This window comes from Mandrillus leucophaeus, unplaced genomic scaffold (genome assembly GCF_000951045.1).
Source record: "Mandrillus leucophaeus isolate KB7577 unplaced genomic scaffold, Mleu.le_1.0 Scaffold388, whole genome shotgun sequence".
NCBI classification, from domain to species: Eukaryota; Metazoa; Chordata; class Mammalia; order Primates; family Cercopithecidae; genus Mandrillus; species Mandrillus leucophaeus.
Genome location: NW_012104120.1, coordinates 263,165 through 279,457, shown reverse-complemented (window position 1 = coordinate 279,457; position 16,293 = coordinate 263,165). Strand labels below are relative to the sequence as shown.

Here is a 16,293-nt window from a genome sequence, read left to right as displayed (position 1 = left end):
AAAAAAAAAAAAAAAAGAGAAGAAAAACAGCGGCTTCTAGGATGACTGAGCAGTGACTCAGTCTTTCCTTAACCGGATTCTGTAACTGTCCAGCAGAAATGCTTATCTGATCTCTGTGAGAACAGGAAGCAGCTCAGTTGGGGACCTGCCTTGTTAAATTCTTCATAAAACTGCTTATCTGCCCTGAGTCCTGCAACAACATCTCAAGAAAAATCCCAAAAACATGCAAAACAAATGAGGGTCCTCCTTTACTGTGTTCTTGAAGTACTGAGGTGCCTGAAAGCTATGTATAGTTTCTGGGGAAACAGTTTTTTAGGAAATGTAGCACAGACACTATTCATCCAGAAGAGCCCCTTCCTGACATGAAAGATCTTAGCGTGAGAGAGAAGCATCTGATTAACCATGGGGACCTATCCAGCCAGCAGCAGGGGCCCCAATGCCAGTGTCCGCCTCAGCAGAGGAGACAAGGGGGACATGCAAAGGGTTTCTGTTGAAAAATACTTCACCCAGGGTGACTATAGTTAGCAGCAATGTATTGTATATTTCAAAGCAGCTAGAAGGCTAGGTGCAGTATCCCATGCCTATAATCCCAGCATTTTTGGAGGCCCAGGCAGGCTGATTACTTGAGGTCAGGAGTTTGAGACTAGCCTGGATAGCTTGGTGAAACCCCGTTTCTACTAAAAATACAAAAACTAAAAAATAAAAAACTAGCCAGGTGTCGTGGCCTGCGCTTGTATTCCTAGCTACTCGGGAGACTGAGGCAGGAGAATTGCTTGAACCTGGGAGGCAGAGGTTGCAGTGAACAGAGATCACGCCACTGCCCTCCAGCCTGGGTGACAGAGCAAGACTCTGTCTCAAAACAAAAACAAAAACAAGAAAACAAAGTAGCTAGAAGAGGAGACTTGAAATGTACCCAACACATAGTAATACCAAAAATTCAAGGTGATGGGCACCCTAAACACCAACTGATCACCACACATTCTGTGCATGTAATAAATACTCAAATGTACTCCATAAATATGTAAAATATTTTATATCAATAAGAAAACACTTTGCCTAGTGTTTTCCTCCAAATGGGAATAAATCCAGGGCTCGAAGTACAGATTTCATGGCTTTTTATTGGGACTCGGGAAGGGTGGGCCGTGGTAGCAGGTGCACTCACTGTCCAAGTTTGCCCAGACTCTCTGCTGCATGGGTGATGGCATTTGTGACTGTGTTGGTCACTGTCTCAGTGACTTCCTTCATCTTTTTGTCCGCTGACTCTTGGGCTTTCTTTACGGCTTCGGCAATGGCTGTTGGAAAGAAAGAGGAAGAATGTCCTAGCGATCCACCCGCTGAACTTGTGTCCCCTTGAGTGGCCTGTGGGATGTGGCCATCTTAATGGATTAGTCCCTGGAGTCGCCCAATGGGACCAAGGGCAGCAGGACTCCTGGCAGAATGAATTTGAATTTGGTTTTAATTTCCCCAACAACTTGTATTTCTTCAACTGTGAGTGAGACTGAGCATCTACTCGTGGGTACATTGCCTGCTTGTCCTTTTTTCTGGAAAATGCCTGCTTATGTCTTTTGGCCATTTTTATATTGGGTTGTTATATTGGATTATCATTTGTATTACAAATATTTTTTCATCAGTTTGTGATTTTTCTTTTGGCTTGGTTTATAGTTTGTTGTTGTTGTTTTGTTTTGTTTTTTTTTGGCTACAGAAAATTTCGAAGTTTTGGACTGTCGAATTTATTTAATATTTCCCTTATGGCTACTGGGTTTTTTTGTCATAGTTCTAAAGATTCTCCCCTCTCCAAGATTAGGCCAAAGTCTCTTATGTTATTACTATGTCTAAATGTTTATGATGTCTTCTCCCTCAAAACTCCTATGTTGAAATCCTCAGTCCTAATGTGATGGTATTAAGAGGTGGGGTCTTTGGGGCCTTTGGGAAGTTGAAATTAGCACCCCACGTAAAAAAGACCACAGAGAGCTAGCTCCTTCCACAATGTGAGGACACAGCAAGGCCCATCCACGAACCAGGAAGATGCCCTCACCAGATGCCAAATCTGCCATTGCCTTGACCTTGCACTTCCCATCCTCCAGGAGTGTGAGAAATGAATTTCTGTTGTTTCTAAGTCACTCAGTTTATGGTTTGTTTTTGTTTTTGAGACAGAGTCTTGCCCTGTCACCCAGGCTGGAGTGCACTGGCACAATCTCAGCTCACTGCAACCTCCGCCTCCCAAGTTCAAGGGATTCTCCTGCCTCTGACTCCTGAGTAGCTGGGATTATAGGCATGTGTCACCATGCCCAGTTGATTTTTGTATTTTTAGCAGAGACGGGGTTTCACCACGTTAGCCAGGATGGTCTCAATCTCCTGACCTCGTGATCCGCCCGCCTTGGCCTCCCAAAGTGCTGGGATTACAGGAGTGAGCCGCCGCCACACCTGGCCGTGTTAAATGTTTTGTCCCAGTGTGCTGTCACAGAGTCTTTTGTGACTTTGTCTTCTTATCATTCCACAGAGAGAACCATCTAGACTGTGCCCTAACGCAGTACGCTCTGTGGCCTCCGATGAGCATAGATAACTGCCAGCTGAGAGGCTCTGAAGACTGGCCCAGCACCTAACTTCCCTTCCTCCCTCCCTCCTTCCCTGCCCGACCTCAGCCGGCTGTACCTTTCTCTCCAGTCTCCTTGGCATGTCCCACCACCTCCTTCACCACTTCCTCCACGGCATGAACTGAACAGAGGAGACAAGTCCAGAGTGAGGTCTCAGAGCAGGCCTGCTGCCCTGCCAGTCCAGGGTGAGGGCTCAGATCAGGTCCACTGCCTTCCCAGTCCAGGGAGAGGTCTCAGAGCAGGCCCGCTGCCCTTGAGTCCAGGGTGAGAGTTCAGAGCAGGCCCACTGCCCTCCCAATCCAGTGTGAAGGCTCAGAGCAGACCCATGCCCCCCAAGTCCAGGGTGAGGACTCAGTGCTGGCTTATCCTCACAATGGACCTATAGATCCCTGGACATCCACGGTGGGGCTCTGGGATGCCACCCCCAGCCAGGACAGACTGGCTCACAAGAAGGACCTTCGTCCACAGCAGGTTTCAGTAGGAGATGCTGGGCCCTGGCTGCCGGAAGACGAGCTCAGTGAGCCCCATGAGGGCATGGGTCCTTGAAACCCCTTGGCCCTGCCCGGCCTGGAATGGCAATGAGCAGACCATCTTGCCAGCTGAGACATGAAGCCCAGGCTGGGCCTGTGTGCGAGGTCACACTCCTTTCAGGATGTGCTGGTGCCTGCCTTGGGTCAATTTCCAAAGCCTCATCCAGTAAAACCACATCTCTCAAAGCAATTCCTCCAACAAGAGGGAATTCTCTGCCTACTTCAGGGTTTTTAAAGTGTGGATGGTAGCGTGTTAGAACTGAAAAATTTTGGAGTCAGAAGAAATGGTTCTTACTCTAACTCTACCTTCCACCTCTGGGTTCCCTCATCTTTAGAATGGGAATTTGTTGGGATGATGAGACCCAACACCAGGTTGTGGGGGCGACAAAGTCCCACGGAGACAAAGGAATGAGAAAAAGACAGTTTGAGAGAGAAATTGGACGAGAGGGCCATCGCACGTGTGGAGGCTGCACAGGCCCCGAGCTCTGGGAGCCCACCTATTTATTGGTGATCTAGCAAGGAAACAGGTGGTGAGGATGTGGGGGTTGAAAGGAAAAGATGTATCAAGTGAACGAGAAACGTATGGCTACTTGAGATAATGGGAGTGCTGGAAGCCAGGAGCCAGCAAGTCTAGCAGACATGCAAGCCCTGCCTCAGTTTCTCTCCCAACACTCAGCTTTTCTCCCAACAGGAATCACAGAAACTCAGAGGCTAGTGAAAGGTTAAAGCAGGTGGTCCACACCAGCTGCAGAGTCAAAAACAAAATACGCATCTGCTGCCATTTAGAAAGAGGACACAAACTCAGGCAAGACTGTTTTTCACACGACCCACGGGTGGTGCCTGGCTGGGCCTCCCCACACACAGCTGCTGACCTCCACATACAAAATACACTTCGGGACCGGGTGCGGTGGCTCATGCCTGTAATCCCAGCACTTTGGGAGGCCAAGAGGAACGGATCACGTGAGGTCAGGAGTTTGAGACCAGCCTGGCCAACATGGCGAAACCCCATCTCTGCTAAAAATACAAAAATTAGCCGGACATGGTGGTGGGTGCCTGTAATCCCAGCCACTCAGGAGGCTGAGGCACAAGAATCATTTGAACCCACGAGGCAAAGTTTACAGTGAGCCAAGATCGTACCACTACACTCCAGTCTGGCGGACAGAGCAAGACTCCATCTCAAATACAAATACAAATAAAAATAAACATGCTGTAGGGAACTTGGATGACATTGAAAATGTCCTTTTTGACTTTGAACAGATCAGACTTGGTGACTTGTTAAGAAATCTTTGAAGCTTTAAAGTTATGGTAAAAATAAAAATCCATCTTCCTTTTCCTGCATAGGTTATTCAGAATAGGCTGTTTTGACAAGAAAGGTTCCCCAGATTTCCAGAGGGAAGGGTCCAAGCTGCCAGTGTTCACCCAGCACCAGGACCCATGCCCTGTCCCCAGGAGACCTCCCCAGCTCTGCACCCCTCAACTCCGTGCTGTCCTGGTTGGGCTGCAGGCCAGGGTTCCTGAGGGACCAAGGCCTCCCCCAAGGTCCTCACCTGCCTACTAAGATCCGCCTCCAACAGACCCAGTCTGCCCCAGATCCCCCCAGCCCAGGTAGAAAGGAGCCCCAGGTCCTCACTGGCTCCCTCGGTGGCCTTCTCGGTGCGGTGGGCCAGGCCCTCAGCAGCCAGCTTCCCCAGGCCTCCCAGCATCGTGTGGCAGCAGACAGTGGCCAATTAGGATGCTGAGGACTGGCCCAACATGCTTTTATAGCTTGTTATACAACATGCCCTGGCCCCAGCCCAGTAGGAGGCTGGATAGGTGAGTCAGAGAGGGCGGCAGCAGGAAGGGGCTGGGTGGAACCACCCTGGCACTGGGGTAGCAGCATCCCCTGACAGCACGAGACGTCTGTAACCCCGTCCTAGGGACCCTGTGAAGGATAGGGGCAGGGAGCAGGGCTGAGGCTGGACAGGAGAGATCTGGACATGCCTCTTCCTTGAGGCAGGGGGCGTGAGTGCCAGCCCCCCGAGACCAAAGCTTCCCAAGTCTGTGGGCATGGATATGTACCTGGAGACAAGGCCTAGGATTCTAAGCCTGCTGCTCAATGTCTCCAGTATGGCCCAGTGGGGGGTTTGGGGGTTCTATGGGCCTGGAGACCTGGGCAGTGCTCTGGGTCATGAACACCAGTGGAGTGAGGGTGACTGTCCTCCCCATTCCTGGAGACCCTGGCTCTGCAGAGCAGTTTGCAGCCTCCACGGGATAGGTGGGGCGTTCAGGGTGGTGCCTTGCCCAAGGCAGAGGGGGGGAAAGCACTGAGGAGAAACGTAGTCACCTGGTGCTGCTCAGCTGATGCTCACTCACCCTAGAGGCTCTGTGACGTCAGCGGTGCCCTCCTATCCCCTGGCAGTCCTGGAGGAGTAGACAGAGGCCTCCACCACCACTCAGGGAGATGCTTCTAGTCCTAATTAGAATCCCTGAGAAAGCAGCTTCCCTGGCTCCTGGCACATCGCATGAGGAGTGGCAGGGCTGCTCCCTAGTCACTCATGATGGACAGAGATGCCTCAAGCCACCTGCCACATGCTGCTTCCCTTAGTCACCAGCCCAACCTGAGCCTCTGTTTCCTCATCTGTAAAATGGGGATAGCGTGCCTTCCTGGCCATGTCACTAATTGTCCCTGAGACAAAGCATGCCAGCTCCTGGTAAACACCTGTTCCCTCCACTCATCACTGAGGTGCTGGGAGGTGCCCTTGGGCAGTGAGCTCTGACCAACTGGAGGGGTGGGCCAAGGAGTGACTGGGACATGAGGCTGCCTGAAGCCAGAGGGCTGGGGGATGTCACTTCCGCTGGCCGGGAGCCAAGGAGAGGTGTTCCCATGCTCCCACTTCTGGGGTGCAGGCCCAGGGCAGGGGTCTGAGGCTCTCTCCCCAGTGCAGGCTCCCGGAGCTGCTCTCCTGAGTGTGGCGGAGCTTGAATAGTTTACTGGACTGTGGGCCCTCCCAGCCTGGGACTCGGGAGCTGAGACCCTCTTGCATGCCTGCATGGTGTTTGGGGGCTCCAGGGCTACGGCCAGTCCCCCTAGGGTGGGCAGTGGGTATCGTGGGCAGTAGGACCTCTGGGTCTCAAGGCCACGGCCCCACATATGCCATTGCTGTCTCCTTTGGGCAGGGGTGAATCGGGACTTAAACAATTTAGAGGGGCCCTCTTTATGAAAGGGAACAATCATATGATTCCTGCACATTTTTCATTGATATACGTATCAACTTCTGGACCCAGACGGGGCTGTGAAAGTGGGGGGCCTGGAGCTCGGGCGGGTCCAGATGACCCTGTCCTCCTTTGTAACAGCCAGAGTCCAGGATATTTTGCCCAGGGCATTGGCCTGGCACTGCAGAGGGTTGGGGGCAGGGGGACCCCTGGGACATGGCTGGTGGGAATTGTGCTAGGAAACCTCAGGGATGCTCCCCGGGCCTGTCAAAGCCCCTTCCCTGTTCCTTCTGAGGCTGTGTGTCCCCCACCCCCACAGGGGTCCTTTCTATGCCTGTTCCCCTGACAAGTGTCATCTGCCTGCTCTAGAATGGTTTCCACACCCCACAGACCCCTCCTCGTGAGCTCCCACCCTAGGGTACTCTGCACCAGTCCCCTCTCTCAGGAGCTCACCAGCCCCAGACAGCCTGTGGTCAGAGCTCAGCCACACAGCAGACCCTGGCCCACTGCCCGGCCCAGAGTCAGGCCCACCGCAGCCTCTGGGGACAATTGCCCTTCCCACCCCCTCCACATGGTCCCTGCCCATGAGACCCTGCCCTGCTAATTCAATGCACTGCCTTGGTGTGAGCACTGCGATTCTAATGACAACACACCACGGCCCTAGACCTCCAGGGCAAGGCTGGGTCCAGACACAGATCCCAAATGCCCGCGGGGGAGAAGACAAGAGGCCTGGGGAGGCCCAGGACCAGACATGGGCCCCAGGCCCTGGTGCCCTCCCATTGGCCTTCCAGCTGCTGCTGCTGTGACCAGATCCCCGTCCACCCAGCCCAGCCCATGGACCCCAGCAAGCCATCTGTGTCCCATAGAGGGCAGACCCCTAAGAGTGGGACCCCTTTGTAGCCAAAGAACCTGAGATAGCCCCAAATCCTCCTAACCATGATGGATCCTGGTCTGAGGGGCTGGGCTCAGGTGACTCCTGCAGGGAACTTCACCTGCCTGGATGAGGTCAAGGGTGAATTAGGTGGGGCCTGCCCCCCCACCCCATCATGAAAGAGGTCCAGCCCACAGTGGGCCCAAGGGGGCTTCCCTTGGACCCAGGGACCCCAGTCAGCATATCCTGAGTCAGAAGGTCAAGTCCAGCCTCAGGCAGGGAGAATCTGGCTTTGACAGGAGCAGATAAATTCTCAAGGTGGAATTTGCCCAACAAACTAGCTTGGCAAGGGACTAGCTGGCTGAATCACTGAGTCAAGGAGAGCCAGTGTTTCAAATAGCAATTTGCCAACTTAGCAATTACCAATTCTGAAAAACAATTTGTTTATCTGAAGTACTTAAATACTTAGGCTGTCTCATGTCTGAAGCCTGATGATGCCTTGTGTGATTTAAAGGACAGACGTCACGAATGCCGAGAGTTTTGTGGCAGTCCATCCTGCTGGTGTCTTCTCCCACTTTTGTTCTGTGGATTTGAGCTCACAGTTTGTGCTGAGCCCACCGCCTGCCCCCGCTAACGAGACTCCCGGAGACTTGGCTGGCCAGTCACCAGAGGAACAGGGGCCCGGCAGCACGCCAGCATCCACCCACCTGTGGGTATCAGTCAGGCTCCTGGGGGAAGCCAGAGGACATATTCAAATGGGTACTTGAGGAAAGGGCCTGTAATCCCAGCACTTTGGGAGGCCAAGGTGGGTGGATCACCTGAGGTCAGGAGACCAGCCTGACTAACATGGAGAAACCTCATGTCTACTAAAATAAAATACAAAATTAGCTGGGCGTGGGGGTACATGCCTGTAATCCCAGCTACTCGGGACGCTGAGGCAGTAGAATTGCTTGAACCGAGAAGGCGGAGGTTGCAGTGATCTGAGATGGCGCTATTGCACTCCAGCCTGGGCAACAGAGTGAGGGATCTCAAATAATAATAATAATAATTATTATTATTATTATTCTATTCTGAATTGTGGTAAAATATATACAAAATTTACTAACTTAATCACTTCTAAGTATACAGTTGGAACAGAGGTCAAGGAGGACCCTTGGGTTGGGTAATATACATTCACATTGCCATGCAACCGATCTCCAGAACTTTTTCATCTGACAAAACCAAAACTCTATATCCGCTAAGTAACTTCCCATTTTCTCCCTTCCCCATGTCCCTGGCAACCCCTGTTCCACTTTGTTTCTATTAGTTTGCTTACTCAGTCTAGATGCTTCACATAAGTGAAAGAACACAGTATTTGTCTTTTTGTAACTGGCTTATTTCACTTACCATAATGTCCTTGATGTTCATCCATGTTACAGCATGTGTTAGAATTTCCTTCCTTTTAAAGGCTGAAGAATATTTTATTGTATGTATATACCACATTTTATCAATTCATCTGCCTATGGACAATTAGGCTGCATCCATCTTTTGATGAGTGTGAATACCACTGCTATAAATATTAGTGTACAAATATTTGTATGAGACCTTGCTTTCAATTATTTTGGCTATATATCCAGAAGTGATATTGCTGGATCATTTGGTAATTCTATTTTTAATTTTTTGAGAAACTGCCTGTTCTCTGGTGAGCAGGTTTATATAAACCTACCTGCAAAGGTCAAGGAAACTGAGATACCAAAGAAAGAGGCTGACAAACGAAGTTTCTCAGAAACATACATTTAATAGGCATTTATGAACAGGAACCAAATCAGGGATGACACCAAGACAAGATGGTGGATCCCTGCACCATTACCCCCACCTTCCTGACCAGGGCTTATATAGCATAGGGAAAGGGTAATGCGTGCTTCAGTAGGGATGTGTACTGCCAGGCACAGTGGCTCATGCCTGTAATCCCAGCACTTTGGGAGGCCGAGGTGGGTGGATCACCTGAGGTCAGGAGTTCAAGACCAGCCTGGCCAATATAGTAAAACCTTGTCTCTACTAAAAATACAAAAATTAGCCAGGCATGGTGGCAGGCGCCTGTAATCCCAGTTACTCGGGAAGCTGAGGCAGGAGAATTGCTTGAACCTGGGAGGTGGAGTTTGCAGTGAGTTGTGATTGTGCCACTGCAGTCCAACCTGGGAGACAGAGTGAGACTCTGTCTCAAAAAATAAAAAATAAAAAATAAATTTTTTAAAAAGATAAAATAGAAATCGTAGATGAATTCTTGGAAGTGGGATTAATCAGAACATGGCAGATTAGCATCCAAGATGGAATTGCTTTATTCTCATTCAAGGTTTCCCTCATTCTTCATTCTGACCATGCTGGTCACCTTGCTGTTTGTTCCTCAAACACACATTAAATGCTTTTCTGTCTGTCTTGGCAGTCATCCTGCTACCTATAATGTCAGCACTGCTTTCTGTCGTCCCTTCAGTCAGGTCACTGTTCCAATGTCAGCTCCCTAGAGAGGCTGTTCCTTATCATTCTACCTAAAATAGCCCCCAATCACTCTGTGTCCCTTCAGCCTGCTTCCTCTTCCTGCTATTTCGTACTACCTGAAAAAATACTTAAGTTTGAACTTCCTAGAACATAAGCTCATAAAAGCAAGAACTGTGTTCCACCTGTCCTCTCCTCTACCCCAGCACTTAGAAGAGGTACAGAGACAGCATCCAGTGAGTGTTCCTGAATCAAGTCACTGCTTAGCAGCATTCAGCACTGTGACCACAGCCTCACCTGTCTTCAACTCTTTCGCCTTTTCTTATCCTCTTCTGCTTTTCCTCTTCCCACTCTAGTAGCCACTCCTCTGTGGGCTTGTCCTTTAAATAGGCAATAGTCCTTACCGACCTATTTTCTGTCCACTTCATCTGTTTTTGAGACAGGGTCTCACTCTGTTGCCCAGGCTGGAGTGCAGTGGCATGAACATGGGTCAGTGCAGCCTCCACCTCCTGGGCTCAAGTGATCTTCCTGCCTCAGCCTGCCATGCCATGTAACGGGGGCCACAGGCATGTACCACCATGTCCAGCTAATTTCTTGATTTTTTTTGGTAGAAATGGGTCTCACTTTATTTCCCAGTCTGGTCTTGAAACTCCTACACTCCAGCAATCCTCGCAACTTGACCTCCCAAAGTGCTGGGATTACAGGCATGAGATACTGTACCTGGCCTTATATTTTCTTTTCTTAAGATACAGGGTTTCACTATCTGGCCCAGGCTGGACTCAACTGCTGAGCTCAAGTAATTCCCCCACCTCAGCCTCCCAAGTAGCTAGGACTAAAGGCATGAAACGACCATGCTTGGCTTGTACAATTTCATTCTACACACTTTCTCGGTATTTAAAGAGCTGCTGTTGCTCTTCATTCCACAGCTCTACGTCAGATTCATGCTCTAGTCCTGCACATCCAAATGATGACTAGACGCTGCTGGCTGTGCTCTCTCAAAGTCACACTGAGCTTAGCCCATCTACAAAACTCTCCCTTTTTCAATCCAGCTTTCCCTCCTGCATCACCTGTCTCTACATCCGGAACCATCAGCAGCTGCCTTCGTAAGGCACCTCGGTCTGGCATTCGGAAAACAACCCTGTCTTGCCAGAGCCACTTGGTCTTGGGTAGCAAAAGCCGTGTGCAATCTAAATCAAGTTTTCAATCATGAGAAATCACAGTCCTTCTTTTCCCTTTCTACTATACTCCAGTGTGCCTTTTCTTTCCTTTCTCAATTTTAATAAGCAAATTGTACCACCCTCTTATTCTGAGATGCTCCTTTTTAAAAGCTGTAGATCACATTAATGGACGTGTTTACTGCTGGGAATATTTTCCATGTGCAATGATCTGTAACCCTCTTTTTTTTTTTTTTTTTGAGACGGAGTCTCACTCTGTTGCCTAGGCTGGAATGCAGTGGCACGATCTCTGCTCACTGCAAGCTCCGCCTCCCAGGTTCACATCATTCTCCTGCCTCAGCGTCCTGAGTAGCTGGGACTACAGGCGCCCACCACCACGCCCTGCTAATTTTTTGCATTTTTAGTAGAGATGGGGTTTCATTGTGTTAGCCAGGATGGTTTCGATCTCCTAACCTCGTGATCAGCCTGCCTTGGCCTCCCAAAGTGCTGGGATTACAGGTGTGAGCCACTGCGCCCAGCCAATCTGTAACCCTCTTATCTCAACTAGCTGCACTTTATTAGTTCACATCTAGTTCAATTTATAAATTAAGAGAGGTGCCATGGGCCGGGCATGGTGGCTCACGCCTGTAATCCTAGCACTTTGGGAGGCTGAGGCAGGCAGATCATGAGGTCAGGAATTCGAGACCATCCTGGCTAACATTGTGAAACCCCATCTCTACTAAAAATGCAAAAAATTAGCCAGGCATGGTGGCAGGCACCTGTAGTCCCAGCTACTTGAGAGGCTGAGGCAGGAGAATGGCGTGAATCTGGGAGGTGGAGCTTTCAATGAGCCGAGATCGTGCCACTGCACTCCAGCCTGGGCAACAGAGTGAAATACGATCAAAAAAAAAAAAAAAAAAAAGAGGTGCCATGTGTACAAAAATCAACGCATATTTATGAACTTTTTTCTAATATATTTTCACACATCTTATCTAAATACATAATACAGAAGCCTGTGTGACTCGGGCAATGTGGCCCAGGAGGGCCTGAAACTAACACACACACTAAGCAAAAGGACATAAAATACCTCTTATAGTCAGAAAAATCAACTTTTTGTGTATTTGCTTAGTTTACAAAATGTACTGAAAATGCAATTATTAGCTGAATTTGTGATTTCCTTTTGAATTTCTGAGTTATTCTTATTTATTTTCCCCATTTTGTTTTTGCACCAACGAGACTGCAGTCAAATAAAATTAAACAGATACTACACGCGCTCGTCGGGGCAGCCGTACTGCAGCAGTAGGTTGATGCACTCCTGGCTGGAGGCCTGCCGGGCGTAGGCCAGCGCTGTGTTCCCGTGGGAATCTCAGGTCATGACATCCACCTCGAACCAGATCAGGAGCTGTGCCAGGACCACATTCCCCTTGCGGCAGGCCAGATGGAGCGCCGTGCAGCTGTCTCCCTCCCCACAGGTCTCATTTACTTCCTCCCGGGAGCCATGTGCCAGCAGCAGGATGGCTGTCCACAGGTCCTCACTGGGGTGGCCTGCAGCAGGTGCTGGCCCAGGGACAGCTCCGTGTAGGGTAGTGGGGCCAGGAAGAGCTTCTGTTCATATTTGGCACAGATCCACCATTCCTTCTTTTCCCTTGTGGAATCTACTGATGGTTTTCTCTGCCCCTGGCTGCTCTCTTGCCAGACGCTGTTGGCTAGGTCATTGCCAATATATGACATAACCTTCATGAGCTCAACTGGCCAGTCATCTAGGTCCAGAGATCGGACTCGGGAAAGGTGGGTGCCAAGATTACGGTGGATCCCTGAGCATTCAATACACATGAGGACTCCCAAGTTCAAACTCGCCCAGTTAGGATTCTGGGTCTCACAGTGCACACAGTGGGAGTTCCCACACGTTTCGGATGGACTGCAGGGCCATGGCCTCCCTCTGGCTCATCAGCCGGAACTTGCTTTTGCTGCTCTCGCATGACTGCAGGCTGGCCGGGATCTGGCTCTCGATGGTTTGGACCCAGGCATCCCGCTCCTCATACGTCATGGCTTCAAAGTGCCACGTTTGGCCAGTGAGGGACACAATGATAAAGTTTTCTTCTTGTTCTTCAGCAGTGCTGGACAGGCCATCGTCTTTCAAGTTGTTGGTGCTTTTCTTCCTTCGGTGTTTGTTTTTGTTGGCATGAAGAGAGGGGGGTGGGTTGAGCTTGGGGTTGGTGGTGCTGGAGATACTGGGGCTGGAGCATACAGAGTCACCCAGCCCGGTGTCTGAATTGGCTGAGATAGGTAGACTGTTCATGTCTTTGGATAGGCCATTGCTTTTAGAGCTGGAAATGGGCGCACAGGCCAATGTGGCTAGGGGTGGCCTCTTTCCTGGGACTTCGATGGTAGATGTCTGAAGGTCAATCTCTTTTTTGTGAATATTCTTCATGTAATCACCTAAGCTTGAATAATAGGTGAGCATGCCATTGTCACAGAGGGTGACATATTTCTTTTTCCATTTCTTCAGCCATTTCCCACTTAGCTTTAAGAGCATGCCCTGTTTAATGGGGATGGCTCTGCCACTCCCGATGGTGTCAGCATGGCTCTCTGGGGCTTTCTTCTGTTTGTCTGGGTGACTCCCTTTCTCAGATGTAAACAGCTTGGACCAGCGCTTGGACTGCTTGCGAACGGGCATGGGTGTGTTGGCAGTGGGAGGAACATTGATCTGAAGGTCCTCCTGGCTGGTGCTGGGAGTCGATGGAATGGAGGAGGAATAGTTACTTAAACTCCCACCTCCACTTCTTGTTTGGGTAATGTGCATGGTGGAAACCTGTGTGGAACAGAAGGAAGAATGGCTTTGAGAATTGGGTAATGACTTGCAGGGTCCTATAGACAGCTCACAATTACCTTTTAGAAAGATACATTTTATGGGCCAGGCACAGTGGCTCACACCTGTAATTCTAGCACTTTGGGAGGCCGAGGTGGGTGGATCACGAGGTCAGGAGTTCAAGACCATCCTGGCCAACATGGTGAAACCCTGTCTTTACTAAAAAAAAGAAAAGAAAAAAAAATTAGCTGGGCACGGTGGCACATTCCTGTAATCCCAGCTACTTGGGAGGTTGAGGCAGGAGAATTGCTTGAACAGGGATCTGGGAAGCAGAGCCTGCAGTGAGCTGAGGTTGCATTATATTACTCCAGCCTGGGCTACAGAGAGAGACTCTGTTTAAAAAAAAAAAAAAGATACATTTTCTGTTATTTGGATAATATATTTACTCATACTAGCTCACTAACTAAATAGAACTGCAGATCAGTTCTTATTCCAGCACATTCTTTTTACAACACTTAAGATGTCTAAATGCAACATGAAATAGGGAAGATTTTAAAACAGATGCCTTTGATTTCAGCATGAAACAGATACAAGTGTATGATGAAAATACAACCGCAATAAAAGTGCCACTTAACATAAATGAGTATAACTGTTCATCAAATATGCTCAAAGATCCATCTGCATCTCTATAAAATAAGAATGTGCATTACTTCAAAAACTGTTAATATCTTAGTATAACATTTGTTTATAAAATAATGCCTCCTGTGTGCTTTGGTGTTTACCAAAGCAGTTTTTACGAATTCTTCTGGATCCTGACTTGCAGAGGGTTTCCTGACTTCTTCTTCCTCAGCACATCATGTCCTGTACTGTGAAGTCTTTTATATGATAACCAGTCAGAAGTGCCTGTAAGTATTGACTCTCCCTAACAGGCGATGGCAATAAACCAAATATATTTTCACTCTTCTAACCACACACTGAAACACAAGAATGTTTTACAAAGCAGTAGTGATGAACTTTAACAAATGTAAACGTGATTCAGATTTCCTAGCTTCCTTTTTCTTTAATTCTCTGTAGTATACTCTCATGATGTATTTATGTATTTTCTGTTGTTTGAATTAAAAACTCATCTGCCTTTTTAAGAGGCTAGTCTTTGATGAACTTTAAACTTTGTAAAAACTAATGCATTTTGTCTGTGTGATAAACCAGTGGTTCTCCAAATGTGCTCTGTGGACCTCTCGGGATCCCCAAGACCCTTTCCAGAAGGCCTAAGAGGTCAAAACTGTTTTTTTTTTTTTTTTGTGAGACCAAGTTTCACTCTTGTTGCCCAGGCTGGAGTGAAATGGCGCGATCTCGGCTCATGGCAACCTTCGCCTCCCGGGTTCAAGTGATTCTCCTACCTCAGCCTCCCGAGTAGCAGGGATTACAGGTGCCCGCTACCATGCCTGGCTAAATTGTATATTTTTAGTAGAGATGTGGTTTCACCATGTTGTCCAGGCTGGTATTGAACTCCTGACCTCAGGTTATCTGCTCACCTCGGCCTTCCAAAGTGGTGTGATTACAGGCCCGAGCGACTGTGCCTGGCCAACACTGTTCTGAATCATATTAATTAAACCTGAGAAAGCTGATTAAAAATTTTAAAAATTTGTAAAAGTAATACAAAGTCATTGCCTGCTTTTTCATTGACACTTGCCATGATTGTATAAAAGCAAAAGTGGGTAAAACTGCTAGTTTTTCAGCATAAATCAAGGCAGTGGTACCAATTACATCAGTAGTCATTCTATTCTTTACTGACCCCTACAGTTAAAAAACATAGCCTGAATTACTTAAGAATGTCTTTGAGGAAGCAGTAAAAATTAATGTTATTAAACCTTGACATGTCTCTTTAATATTCTGAATAAGTGGAAAGTTAACAAGAAGCACTTTGTTTTTTAGAATTCGTGATTTAATTGTGAACTGAAAAATCACTTTTTTCACAGAACATTGTTTTTATTTAAAATTACAACCGGATCAGCGCAGTGGCTCCCGCCTGTAAAATCCCAGCACTTTGGGAGGCCAAAGCAGGCAGATGGCTTGAGCTCCTTCAGACCTCAAGAAGACCAGCCTAGGCAACATAACGAAACCCTGTCTCTACCAAAAATACAAGAAAATTAGCCTGGCGTGGTGCCACACATTTGTGGTCCCAGCTACATAGGAGTCTGAGGTGATAAGATTGCTTGAGCTGAGATCATGCCAACGCACTCCAGCCAAGTGACAGAGTGAGACTCGGTCTAAAAAAAAAGTACAACTATCATTCTCAAAAATAAATGAAGTGAGACGTTCTCACTTCAAGAAAATAAATATTTGTTCCCAATGATGAAATTTAAGCTTTCCTGAGGACTTTGAAAAACTTGTTCCTTCTACTGTAGGCTTGACAGCTTTTCAATACTTAAAGGCATTTTAAAGTAAGATTGGTGGTTAAACTAAAAGCGATTTTTGACACAATAAAACATAAACCAATATATTCCAAGTAACTAATGCATATTATAAATGCAAGTATGGGGCGAAAGATCCATTTACTGTGAAGAAAGATCAATGAGTACTGATGGAATAAATTTATTAATATGGAAAATGCCACTGTAACTAATTTAAGAAACTAGCACTTGTGAAGTTTTGATTTAGTATTAAAGAATAC

At 48.1% G+C, this 16,293-nt stretch overlaps 2 protein-coding genes across 3 annotated transcripts in view; both read right to left on the bottom strand.

Annotated features, from left to right (window-relative positions):
* LOC105547345 (protein FAM25A-like) overlaps positions 1-4,863 on the bottom strand; it is a 7,109-nt gene extending 2,246 nt beyond the window's left edge. Inside the window, exons 1-3 of one of the 2 annotated variants that reach the window (XM_011990889.1) lie at positions 4,755-4,863; positions 2,653-2,715; positions 1,163-1,292 (exon numbers count right to left, since the gene is read on the bottom strand). In XM_011990889.1, the coding sequence (XP_011846279.1) occupies positions 1,163-1,292; positions 2,653-2,715; positions 4,755-4,827 (266 nt within the window). In that variant the 5' untranslated portion in view covers positions 4,828-4,863. Of the gene's footprint in view, positions 1-1,098; positions 1,293-2,652; positions 2,716-4,754 lie in introns of those variants that run through there. The other variant, XM_011990890.1, reaches the window with a different exon arrangement.
* Positions 4,864-11,756: 6,893 nt separating this feature from the next.
* The window catches only part of LOC105547390 (arf-GAP with GTPase, ANK repeat and PH domain-containing protein 5-like), a 21,089-nt gene continuing 16,552 nt past the window's right edge, over positions 11,757-16,293 (bottom strand). Inside the window, 4 exon segments of the mRNA XM_011990977.1 lie at positions 11,757-12,352; positions 12,355-12,716; positions 12,718-13,702; positions 14,214-14,308. Coding sequence (XP_011846367.1) covers positions 12,078-12,352; positions 12,355-12,716; positions 12,718-13,702; positions 14,214-14,308 — 1,717 coding nt within the window. The 3' untranslated portion in view covers positions 11,757-12,077.